Here is a 13,069-nt window from a genome sequence, read left to right on the forward strand (position 1 = left end):
CCAAAAAGTCACTCGCTCAGACGGACAGGTCAAAAGCAGGTAAACGTTTACTCAGGAGCCACAGGATACAGCATGAGCATTCCACAGTTTCAAAGCTGCTAATGGCAAGCCAAACTACAAAGCATAACTTTAAGCATAGAGTCATCCCAGGTGCAAAGCTAAGCGGCTTGGGAACTACGAGATAACAGCGCCTGTCAAAAAGCAGGGAGTGAGCTAACCAAAATACAGTAGTTATCTGCTAGAGCAGGGGTCCTCAAACTAAGGCCCGAGGGCCGGATCCGGCCCCCGGAGGGCTTTTGTCCGGCCCGGGGACCAAGGAAGCCAGTCCCCCCTTGCCCCCCTCCCCAGAGCTTTTCTGGGCTTCCTGGCTGTGTACGCACAACTGGAAGCCTCCCTCCCGCCACAGTCGCCCCCTTCCCTGCTCCCTCTCCAGCCCAAAACCCCTTTCCTGGGCACACAAGGCATCTTGCTGCTTCGCGTGCCACCCGGTCGCCCCCTTCCCCCTCTCCCTCCCAGGCCCAAAACCTCCTTTCCTGGGTGCGCGAGGCGTCTTGCTGCCTCGCACGCCGCCCAGTCGCCCCCTTCCTGTCCTGGCGTTCCTGTTTTGGCCACAGTTGGCCGTGTTCTCACGGCTCGGGGCTCTCTCTCCTTCTGGGAGTATCCTTGTGGCCTGGAGGTAATTGTAGGGGCCCCTTGGGGGGGGCTGGGCATATCTCCAGGGAGAAGAAAAAGACTTGTGGCCATTTATGCACAGGAGGTTTTGCCTTGGATTTGCCGCTCTCCAGATGCACATTTTCCCCATCCGAATTCTCAGAACTCAAAAGTAAATTCCCCACCCCACCCCAGGGGAGAGTTTGGAGAATTCGGATGGGGAAAATGTGCATCTGGAGAGCGGCAAATCCAAGGCAAACCCTTCCATGAATAAATGGCCTTGGTTTTTACATGCCAACTTTCTCTACCACTAAAGGGAGACTCAAATTGCCTTACAATCCCCTTCCCATACCCTCCCACAACAGACTCCCTGTGAGGCAGGTGGGGCTGAGAGAGCGCTAACAGAGCTGTAACTTGCCCAAGGTCAGCCAGCTGGCTTCGTGAGTAGGGGTGGGGAAACCAACCAGGTTCACCAGATTAGCCTCCGCTTCTCACGTGGAGGAGTGGGGAATCAAACCCGGTTCTCTAGAGTCCCCGCTCCCAACCACCACTCTTAACCACTACAGGGGGAATGACCGGGCTTGTAAGGAGGATGCTTTTCCGGAGAGCCCCCTCGCGCCGCCGCCTCCTCCCCCGAAACAGTCCGGCCCCCAACAGTGTTTGAGGGACAGTGAACTGGCCCCCTGTTTAAAAAGTTTGAGGACCCCTGTGCTAGAGACTTCAAGGCCAGAACAGGGGGGAGGGTGTGTGTAAAGTGCCTTCAAGTCGCAGCCGACTTATGGCGACCCCTTTGGGGGTTTTCATGGCAACAGACTAAGAGAGGTGGTTTGCCAGTGCCTTCCTCTGCATAGCAACCCTGGTCTTCCTTGGTGGTCTCCCATCCAAATACTAACCAGGGCTGACCCTGCTTCGCTTCTGAGATCTGACGAGATCAGGCTAGCCTGGGCCATCCAGGGCAGGGCAGGGGGGAAATAGCCTGGACAGAGAATCAAAACCAAAGAATAACATAGAGACATGAATGGGCCTAACTCATGTCAGACGTCTGCCTGCACAGCATGGCTCCTGGCCGCTTGACGACATTAGAACTGCCGAACCCATCGGGTACACGGGAACAGAACGATCTATTAGAACAGAAACAAGCACGACTCTTACAGCTGCCCTGCTTCACGAAGCCGGGGGCTCAGAGGAGCTAAGCGGACGGTTTTGACCATCAGAGCCTTGCAAGAGTACCCCCGCGCTGCGAGATCGAGGTAGGCTAGCCACAGCAAAGAATGGACGCGTTGGGCGGGACAGGCCGCGGGAGAAGGAGGACTGCGAGCCTCCTGCACTGGGGAGGGGAGGGGAGGGGAGGGGCCGCTGGCTTCCGAGCACGTGTAAGCCCCGTCCATCCGGCGGGGGCGCGTGTCGTTTCCTCCTCCTGGCTCCTTGCGCGGCGGCGGGCTGAGCCTCGGAGGCGGCGGGTTCCTGCCGGCGGGACGCTGGAGTCTCTGGCTCGAGGAACCTCGTGCGGAGGCTAGCGGGTGAGCAATCGCTGCAGCAGCAGCCGCTGGCGGGGGACTGGGGAGCAGAGGCTGCGTGGGGATCCTGCGCTCCTTGGCTCTGCCCCGTCGCCGCCTGCCCCGTCGGGCGCCGGGGTTCCCGCAGAGGGGGAGCCAGCCCGGCCGCTTGCTCTGCCCACAGCGAAGGCCCAGCGAGGTTTCTCCCCAGGAACCGAAAGGGCTTCTTTCCCAGAGCATTTGGGTGTGTTTTTTTTTTTGTAGTAGAAAAGGGCCAGAGTCCAGTAGCACCTTAAAGACTAACTACAATATTTTCTGGTAGGGTATGAGCTTTCGTGAGCCACAGCTCACTTCCATTGTCTGTGGAAGCAGAAAAGGGCAAGAGTCCAGGAGCACCTTAAAGACTAGCAAAAATATTTTCTGGTAGGGTAGGAGCTTTCGTGAGCCACAGCGTCAGCTGTGTCTCACGAAAGCTCATACCCTACCAGAAAATACCTTTGTTAGTCTTTAAGGTGCTGCTGGACTCTTGCCCTTTTCTGCTAGCTGTATCTGAAGAAGTGAGCTGTGGCTCACGAAAGCTCACACCCTGCCAGAAAATATTGTTGTTAGTCTTTAAGGTGCTACTGGACTCTTGCCCTTTTCTGCTACTGCAGACAGACTAAACACGGCTACCCACTGTGAACTGTTTTTGTGTGTGTGTGACTGGGCGGAGGGAACGTGCTCCTTAGGCCTTTGCCACCGTTGGCGAGCTAGGATCTGAAGAAGTGAGCTGTGGCTCACGAAAGCTCATACCCAGCCGAAAATTTTGTTAGTCTTTAAGGTGCTACACTGGACTCCTACTCTTCTCTACTGCCAGTGACAGACTAACACGGCTTCCCAGTCGTGATCTTTCGACGGAAGACTGCATAGCCCTTGTGCTTAATCCTTTAGGAGATCAAAACTTGAGTCACCGTATTTTCCGATTAAGTGTTCGGTATTGACCAAGAACTTTCAGGATACTAAATGATTTCCACTCCCTATTTTCTTTCTTTGTTTACCCTGTGCAGACTTGTGGTTCTGCTTCAGTCGTGATGTTTCTGATTTTTAGAAACTGAGTGGAGGACCTAGAGAGGAATGACCCTGGCTTAAAGGAGGCACATGGGGTCAAGCGGGAGCCTGATTACACAAGCTGATGTATAGTGTCCTGGGTTGGGGGGGGGAGGGGTTTTCAGAGACTTGTTTGAAGGCAGGATGGGCTGATTTCAGTCATCAAGAACAGTGGGTTAAATGAAATTGCACATTTATAAGTTTGACTTTCTTTAATGGGCAGGCATATTAGTTGCTATAACAGTTCAAGCATTCCCACTTACACTTAGATACAAAAGATATAACTGATTTGCTTTGGGTACATGGGAATGGTCTGGGCTATAACCATCCAAAATGTTCCAGAACAGGCTTGTAATTAACATGCCAAAACACAGATAGGAAGCTCCCATCTTGTTTGCTTGGTAGTCATAAATAATTATACTGTTGAAAATTGAATAGATTACAGCAGGTATAAAAGAATGAAAAAATAGCCATGCGTAGGGGCTCTGTGGGTGATCTTGTTGTGACAGAGCCAGGCAGTTTTGGACTCTACCTTTCATAGGTACCTAGGTCCACTACAGTGCCTAGAATAAAATACAAAATGAGTAGATAGTGAGGGTGGAAGGGGAGGAGAGGGATCTCCAAAGTTGCTTTTCTCTGTTGGGGGAAGGAAAAATCTATTTTCTTGTTATTTATGTCATTTATAGTCCACCTTTCTCACTTGGACTCAAGGCAGATTACATAGAGTGAGTCAATACAACCAACCAAATGACGTATTCAATAAACAATATAATAAGACTTGGGTTGTAGAATCAGAAATGTAAAAACAGCTGAAGCAAAGCGTAAGTCTTAACATGACACATTAAATGGTCCAAAAATCACATAGTAGGATCCTAGTTTCAGTAGGCTAAACACAACCCAGTAAATGATACAGAAATGAGGACAAAATTTTTTTTGAACATGACAGAATAGATATACCTGTCAATAAGAATACTTGCGCTTCCCCCCCCCCAACTCTCTGACCAGTTAAAGTGCTCTCTGTGGTTCCTGAATCAAAAGGCTTCCTTAATCTTATCTTGTAGGACATAAATGATCCCCTGATAAAAACAGAAAGGATACATTTGCTAGCGTCTGATAGTCCTTGACAAAAGACTCAGTAATCTTAAATAATGCATTAATGTAGTGAAATGCAGTTTTCATTTCTCTGAAGCCCTTGTGGATAGCATCCCTAACATCCGAGCCTAGGAGTGACCATCCTTTGTGTGGACACAGCTTCTTAGATTCAGTTAGCAGAATATCCTTGTTCAGCTTCAGCAGTAAAATTTCAGCATCTGCATATTGTCCAAGTAGTAGGCATTTACTGTTTAAACAAAATAGACCAATGAAAGATTTGTGACAACCATAATTGCAGAAAAGAATGTTCTGAGTTTGTGTTTTTCCCCCCTCCCAGGAACATTGCTTTTGCTTGCCAGTATGTTTGTGCTAGTGGAAATGACAGATACTGTGCGAATACCTCCATGGCAATTTGAAAGGAAGCTTAATGATGCTATCACAGAAGAATTAAACAAGAAGCTAGCAAATAAGGTAAAGCTGAGAGTGCTATAGGCTAGTGCTTGACTAAAATGTTGTAGTATATAATATAGGAGTGTCATCACCACAACAAAAAGCTAACCTCTAGCCCTAACTGAGCTTCTCCACAGTTTTGTATAGTGTCATTACTGCTTTAAGAAGCTTGATTTAATTGAATATTGGAGCCAGTACAGAGAGCAACCGGATAAGAACTTAATTCATCTACAACTACTGTAGATGAATTTAATTCATCTACATATAAACAAGCAATGACAAAAACGGCATTCACATGTTTTTTATATCATACAGCAAGAGCAATTTTTTAAAATTGGGCTTCTACCAAGGTTTATTGTGAGACACCACAATAAAATCATTGCTGAAGATACTTGATATCATAATTAAATTTCTAAGTGCCATGGTGACCTGGCAATTGTTGAGCCATGTTAGAGGCCTTCCATAGAGTGACTTGCACTAATGGGAATATTTTCCAAAGACAGAAATCTTGGTATTTTGACTACAAATTCAGTAATGTTAGAGAACAATGTGATGTTTTACTGGGGCCATATGAAGCTGCCTTCTTCTGAGTCAGACATTTAGAACATCTGTCTTGGTACTGGCCCGTCTGACAACAGTTCTCTAGGCAGAGAGAGGTCTTTCCCAGCCTGTCACTTGAAATCCTTTAACTAGAGATGTCTGAAATTGAACCTAGTAGCTTCGGCATGCAAAACATGCTCTATCAGTGAGCCCCATAATATTAGTCATGGTGCAAATTGATACTTTAAGTGTAATATGCAAACAATTGTCCCCAGTCATTGCCAATTTTAACAGACTGGATAGATAATACTTGCTGTCTAAGTGTACCATAATAAAGAAAAATAAAAAGGAATTAAAAATGAACTGTTTTGGTTGCTTGGGGACACATAGGGCAGTGTCCCTTTGGAAATCTATTGTTATCAAGGTCTCCATGTATGAGCCATATCTATCAATCAAATTATGGGTCAGTTCACCAGGCTGGTTTATTTGTATAGCCTTTCTTGTGCATAAATTCTGACATGTTATTTAAGGAAAGTTTAACACATTTTTCCTTGTTACTGGGACCTATTGCTATGTAGGCTCTTTCCTCAAACAGGTTGTGTATAACGTTGGCCTCTGTATTTGTCTGTATGACATCACAAAGCTGGAAGATTCCTACATATTTCCAGGAGATGGTGCATCACACACAAAAGGTCTGTCAAATGCTTATCCGAATCTACTTTCTTTGGAAAAGTTAAAACTATAAGAAAGCTGAGGGGGATTTGCAAATGCTGACAACTATAGGTCTTTAACAGTTCTTTTGTAGATAGATCTTAAGAAGAGCTGACAACATCATAGTGGTTTAAATACTCTTAACTTCTTAATCTACATTATGACTGCAGTAAAGGAGAAAGTGCCAAGTACATCTGGGAAGTCACTGTTTCATAAAGCCAAAATAGTTTGAGGATTGCAGATTCTGTTTAATCCGTAGTACCATCTTCCCTTGAGACCAAGTTATGGTGATTATTCTGATATGCAACAATATTTCCACATTTTCTTATCTTTTACTGAAATTTTCATGAATGTGTACTTTGAATGTTTCTGTATTCTTCTGAGTTGGAAAATTAAGACAACATGACATAACTGTGCATGTTAAGACTTTTCACTCAGGTACCTAACAGCAAATTGATGCACAATTAAACTTGTAACATGGAAGAACTTTCAATGTGCAAGTACGGTCTATTACTTCCCATGTTCATTTGGTGTAGGACTGTCTTGAGCGTACACTCAGCAGCCCGTAAAGTCTCAATTTAGATGGTTTACATTTACAACTGTAATACTACAACAGTTTTACCTAGGAGTGACAATTTATTTCTCTGTAATGCTGTAGTGACATTCTACTATTTTTAATTATATGTTTCAGTACATTTGTGTATAAATGATACTTGTCATCTTTTTCCTTGACTGTTTGGCTATTTTTCATTCACTGTGTGTGTTAAGTGCCGTCAAGTCGCTTCCAACTCATGGTGACCCTATGAATGAAAGTCCTCCAAAATGTCCTATCTTTGACAGCCTTGCTCAGATCTTGCAAATTGAAGGCTGTGGCTTCCTTTATTGAGTCAATCCATCTCTACTTACTTTCATTCACTACTTATGGAAAATTAAAATGATTGGCAGAAGGCTTATCCCATTTTGTATTTAATTTGCTCATGCCTATATTTGCTAGTGACCTCACTTTCATGAATCTTGCAGATGAGTCTTAACAAGAGAAATTCCACCTCTTTAGATGGAAACAGGGCAATTCTATCTACGCTTCCCTTACTGTGGCACTTCATTGTCACTCTATTTGCTCTGGGTTGAGATAAAAACCAGTTATTTTCAATCTGTTAGACTTGCAGAATCCCCCAAAGCTGATAGAGCTGGCCAGAAACTGGATTCTTGTGCTCTGGATATCATTCATACGAGACAGAACCTACATGAAACTTTAGAATTGGGAAGGACAAAACCAGTGCTATATATGAACTGTGTGAATATCACAGATGATAGGTGAAAGTTATCAGAGTCAATGACTTTATTGAGGGAAAGTGTGACTATTCATCAGTGGCATAAATACAAAAAGTCTCTTACAGGTACTGTAGGTCTGGTTTTATTGCTCTGCTTTGCATTTACCTATATGCATCAAGCACTGCTCTTCCTATCTCTGTGTGTGTGTGTAAAGTGCTGTCAAGTCGCAGCCAACTTATGGCGACCCCTTTTTGGGGTTTTCATGGCAAGAGACTAACAGGTGGTTTGCCAGTGCCTTCCTATGCACAGCAACCCTGGACTTCCTTGGTGGTCTCCCATCCATATACCAGGGCTGACCCTACTTAGCTTCTGAAATCTGACGAGATCAGGCTAGCCTGGGCCATCCAGGTCAGGGCCTTCCTATCTGTATTCCCCCTTTTAAAGGAAACACATGAAGTTTTTGAGCAAGGAGAACTTGTACTGAGTCTTTCCATTGCCTGTGCAATTTGTTTATACTTTCTGGAGCCACCTTCCCAAGCTGACCTGAGCCTGGATCCCTCTTCTTAAAAATTAAGTCTGCTAAGAACAGTTCCAAAATGTACAGGAACTTTAGTTTATAGATGAGTAGGGTATTCTACCATAAACCTTATGCTGATGCCTGATTGTGTCCAGCTGTGTTTATGGAGAATACAGATTTCTAGAGAATGCTAGTACATGATAGCTGTGTACTTAAGGAAAGGTCACACTAATTATCCTTGCTATTTTCAGTGCATTTTCGGTATGTTGTATTTCACCCTTTTCTGGACGAAATTCTGGTTGGAGAGATAAAAGGTTGCAGTCTGGAAGGAGTCCACGGTAACTCTTAACTTTTACTACTGAGGAGGTTGGAACTCATGGGGAATAAATCTTGAAGGGAATGGAGTTATAGTGGAGTGCAATGTATCTTTAAAATGACTGGTATAATTGTTGAGTTGCCTGATTGGAGGGTGTTCCCCACCCACCCAGTAGTCTCTAAAACTTGCTTTTGAGTTGCCAGTTACCATTACTAGATTGCAGAGCCAATCCACTTGAAGCGTGGCAATTATGTTTCTCCCCTAGGGAACAGAGGACAAAGACCCTAAATATGCAACTAACTCCCAGCTGCTTTGAACCCAAAACAATGTGCTGTAATCACACTGAGACCTCTTTTGGTCCTGAATGCAATGTATTTTAAGTTCTGGAAACCCCTTGAATTGTCCAGTTCTCCATGTTGCCTGCCCTATGAGAACTAGATTCATTGGGATAGGAGGTTAATGTGGCAATCTGTCTCCTGAAACTTTGATAAAATATCAGTTCAAAGGAAGTTACTCCATCTCATTAGTGTATGCTTTTAACTGATTGTAGTTGCCTGTGGTAAGTGGAATTGCTCCTTTGTTGCCATAAGACATTGCCAAAAAGCCGGTGCAAACCAAAGAGTAGTAGGCTTTAAAAAAAAAAAAGGAAACGTGCATACACAGACGGTAGTGAAAAGAACAAGAGGAGAAGAATATCACTTGTGGTTTAAAGTATTATAACAGATTTGTTTGGATGTTAACATTTGGTCTACATTTAAAACTGTGTTATAGTAGGGAGAATGCTGAGCCTTTGTTCAAATCCTTATTCTGCTGTATCACTGGGTAGCCTGGGAAAACCGTAAAAATGTGGTATCACATTTTGCCTGAATAGTCTCGGTATTAATTTGAACTCTTCCTGCAGTTTCTCTTGGGTTTTTTGACGACATCATCATTCCTCCAGAATCTCTACAGCAACCTGCCAAGTTGTATCTTTTGAATACCTTCACAATGACTGATGTATAAAAATGTGCTTACCTTAAAACCAACTCTGTGCATACAAAGCATGATAAATTAGTATGTTGCAGCATGTTCTGACCACTACAGATCTATATCCCTAGCACTGAAGAATGGCCAATCAGTGTAACATAAACCACCAGAAAAAGCATGTGCAGAATTTTCCTTTTGTTAGTCTGTGAAGTCTAGTGTAGTGGAGGGCAATGGAGGAGGAAGCACATGCAGCTAGGTCAGCTGAGGGTTGGTAAACAGTAGTAGTCTACTTAGCTTCCATCATATATCTCCAACAAGAATTCCTGACCTCCATTGGGTGCAATTTCCTGCTGTGCAACCTAAACAAGATATGTGTTAGTAGATCCATCATGTACATGAAGTAGTGTGAGGTAGAGAAGAATGATAGGATTTAAAATACAGAAAGGGTTTCATGTTATCAACTTCAATGCCTTGTTAACTGCATTTCTGCCTTAACCTTCCATTTGCCCAGTGATGAAGCTGAGCAAGTGTGGGTCTGGGAATATGAGACTGAAGAAGGAGCCCATGACCTGTATATGGATACCGGGGAGGAGATCCGTTTCCGTGTGGTGGATGAGACCTTCATTGATACATCCCCAACAGGCCCAAGCTCTGCAGGGCCTTCTACCTCTGGTGTTGCAGATGAGGCCCAGAAGAAGGAAGCTCCCTATACTCTTGTGGTAAATAACTCAACAATGCTTCCCTCCACACAGTTATTTGAAATTAGGAACCTTGACACTACCCAAAAGAACTTAAGTCAAAGCTAACATTACACCATGGCGGTCACACACAAGAAGGATGCTAGAGAAGTAGAAGATCCCAACAGTAGCTGATAGGTGGTGTGTTTCAAAACAGTAGGGCAGAATTTGGTAGATGGGTACCAAGTAGCATGCATACTTGTTCTTGAGGAATTTGTGAGTGATATGTAATCAAAATCTAAACCTGTAATTAAGCATACTAGCTATTGAATATCCTCAGGGGTAGGGGTGATCTTTCAGCCAACCATTATTTTAAGACATGGCGCACGACTTGTTAGGTGATCCTTGTAGGCCACCACTGAATGGAATACTCAAAATATAGAAGAATGCTGCAAAAGGTTAAATAGATAATGAAAATGTTTGTTCTTAAAACTCTCACCTGTATTCTTTCTCTGGACAGGGATCAATCAGTGAACCTGGACTGGGCCTCCTATCCTGGTGGACAAACAGTTAACCAATAGGAGAGGCTGTTCTGCACTATGGAACTTAACCAGCTGAAAAGGCCTACTCTATCTTCTGTGGACAATGGCAGTGAAAAGGAAATTTTGTTTGCTCACTTCTGCTTTGCACGAGGACCACATCAATCTGGCCTATATCTACTGAACAACTGAGTGGGAGCATCTAGTGTGGTATCTGCATAGAAGAATCATCTATGAAGTTCTGACAGTATACTCTCAGGAGACGATCCCTCTAATAAGTGGGACTGAGTAAAAGTTCTTATGAGAATTTCAGCCTGGAAAAATGTTTAAAGCAGATACATAAAATAATTCTCAATGAGAGTTCTACTGCTGCTTTCCATAATGGAGATGGGGAGGGTGTTGTGAAAGTTAGCACTTGCTTTGACTGCATTTGTTCCATTTTCTCCATTATGATGGAGATTCTTCCATGAGCCAAGAGTATCTGGGAAAGCAATGAGCTGGCCCTTCAAGACTAACACACCTTGGTGTGGAAGACTCAGACTGGAATCTGACCCATAAAAAGGTTGAAATGTTGCCTGTAGGGACTCTAAACAACAGCCCCTTCCTCCTAATCATACTGTTTTCTGAGAAAACACATACCTGCCATCATGTTGAGCTTAGATGCTGCATAAATTTGGATGGACAATATTGCCTTCTGCAGACCTCTTGAAGGCAACTAGAAGGCTGATGACTCACCTAAATGTATCTGCTGGAAAAACTATTATCTGCTGCTGGCTTTCTATATAAGGAGGCAGATACTCCTACCTTGTGGCTGAGAGGTTTTTCCTTGGCTATTGAATGAGGGTGCAGAAGTCAGCGGGTGCTCAATTTCTGTCTTTCAAGTAAAAAACAATCACTTCCAGTTCGAGAAGCAGTGACATGGGAATAAAGCCTCTAAGAGATTGGACACCTGGCAAAGCGCCACAACTGTGATACAGAGCAAATTTCAGTATTTTGTGGTGGTGAATTAGTTTCTGGAGGAAGGTATCCTCATGAGGGTTCCTTTAATGCACCTTAGACTCTGTTCAACTGAAATCCTAATAAAACTTGATAATGGATTTTCCTTTCATATTTATACTGCATAGTGATGGCTAGAAGATTTTAGAAAGGGTTCTGCTGACATCACTTCAAAGACTCTGAAACAAAAACTGGAGAAACTTGATTACAGAAACTGGAGGACAATTGAATAAGATGCTCTGTGAACACCATTTTTACTCAAAAGGAAGATGACCCTTAATGGAAGACACTCCCATGTTCTATACCTAAAAAAATTATTGTAGGACATAACTGTAACTTGTATGCAAATGTAAGACAACTCCTTTCTTTTATGGCATATCTTGAGGGGGAGACCTAGTCTTGTATTTGAATAAATACAGTAATGTGTGGGTTGTTGCAGTTCCTATTAGTGGTACTTTCTTTTCAGTAAGCAGAGCCTTTTTTATAATGTGTGTGCAAATGTGTATGACTGCTTGTGAAATTCATCAACATTTAATTGCTTTTATTTAGTCTGTGGTTATAAAGATGGACCTTAAAATAAAGTATTAACTATAGCCGAACTTTAATGAGCTTTGAACAAGGTCTCCACTGGTCAGAGTTTTAGGGCTTTGTCCATCTGTACAACATTGGTTTGGATTCAGCAATCCACTAGCAGAAGGTAGTAATGGTCATGGATCTATTTTGTGTTCCCTCCCTCCTTCCAACAGGCTGAAAGAAGAGGCAGTGAGGGTGACTGTGTTCCCTTCCCTCCTCACTGCAGCCCACTGACCTAGGCGGCTATTACTCCTTATGTTAACTTTCCTGGGCTAAGAAGGGACTTGCTGGGAGAGGGGAAAGCAGAGAAGGTCTGTGATCCTTACATTAAGTGGATGGCTGGATCCAACCCATTATGTTTCTCTTGTTTCCAGTATTTGCTTGTTGTTCACTCATTGCTGGAACAGGCCCAAGTAAACAGACATAATACAATTAGAATAAATTTTAGATACACACAGAATTTGGTAGCACCATGCCTCCTTGAAGTTGCCTTTAACAGCAAAATGCTATTTGGTTTGGAATATAAGTTTTGTCATTTGCCCTTTATTGCTTCAAAAACTACACCTCATGTAGAAGAGAGATAATGCTCTGTTTTTTGTATGGCTTAGGCTCACAGATAGACGAGCTGCTCATTAGTCGGTTAAGCTAAAGTGAAGGACAAATCTGCTAGAGTGCAAGACAGCTCAGTGCTGGACCTCAGCTGTTGTACTGTTGTGAGGTGGAGGTGAATTTCCTAATTTATCTTGTCCTTCCCTATTCCATGGTGACTCACAGGCTCCCAACATTTATCTTTAGAAAAGCCACATATATAGTATGTTTCATATACTAATTGCATAAATTAAAGGCTAGATGATTAATCATCTAAAACTTTAATTGGATGACAGCTGTAGCAAAAATTCACGTAGAAATACTTAAAGCAATTAAAAAAAACAACCCTATGAAGTTAACACTCCTACTTGAAGAAGAGTTTTAACACTAAGGTTTCTTCCAGTGCTTTATACGTCAGTTAGTTCAATTCCCACCCCCAATTGTTGAAAGTTCCTTGGTCTCTGGACTTAAATTGCATCTTTGTAAATTTTGAACAATGGATTTGGGGAAATATTCACAACATTTGCATGCATAGATTCTAAGAAGATGGTTCTTTAAAAATTGAGGATGAAAATTACTACCATTTGTAGTATAAAACC

General features: G+C 43.4%; 1 protein-coding gene across 1 annotated transcript; it reads left to right on the forward strand.

The window, feature by feature from the left end:
* Positions 1–4,667: 4,667 nt before the first annotated feature.
* On the forward strand, positions 4,668–10,382 carry POLR3H (RNA polymerase III subunit H). Its single transcript, XM_056847176.1, has 6 exons — positions 4,668–4,796; positions 5,911–6,007; positions 8,067–8,153; positions 9,033–9,096; positions 9,609–9,816; positions 10,295–10,382. The coding sequence occupies exons 1-6, from the start codon at positions 4,686–4,688 to the stop codon at positions 10,346–10,348; spliced, it is 621 nt and encodes a 206-aa protein (XP_056703154.1). The 5' UTR covers positions 4,668–4,685; the 3' UTR covers positions 10,349–10,382.
* The last annotated feature ends 2,687 nt before the right edge of the window (positions 10,383–13,069 follow it).

Source organism: Euleptes europaea, chromosome 3 (genome assembly GCF_029931775.1).
Source record: "Euleptes europaea isolate rEulEur1 chromosome 3, rEulEur1.hap1, whole genome shotgun sequence".
Taxonomy (NCBI): domain Eukaryota; kingdom Metazoa; phylum Chordata; class Lepidosauria; order Squamata; family Sphaerodactylidae; genus Euleptes; species Euleptes europaea.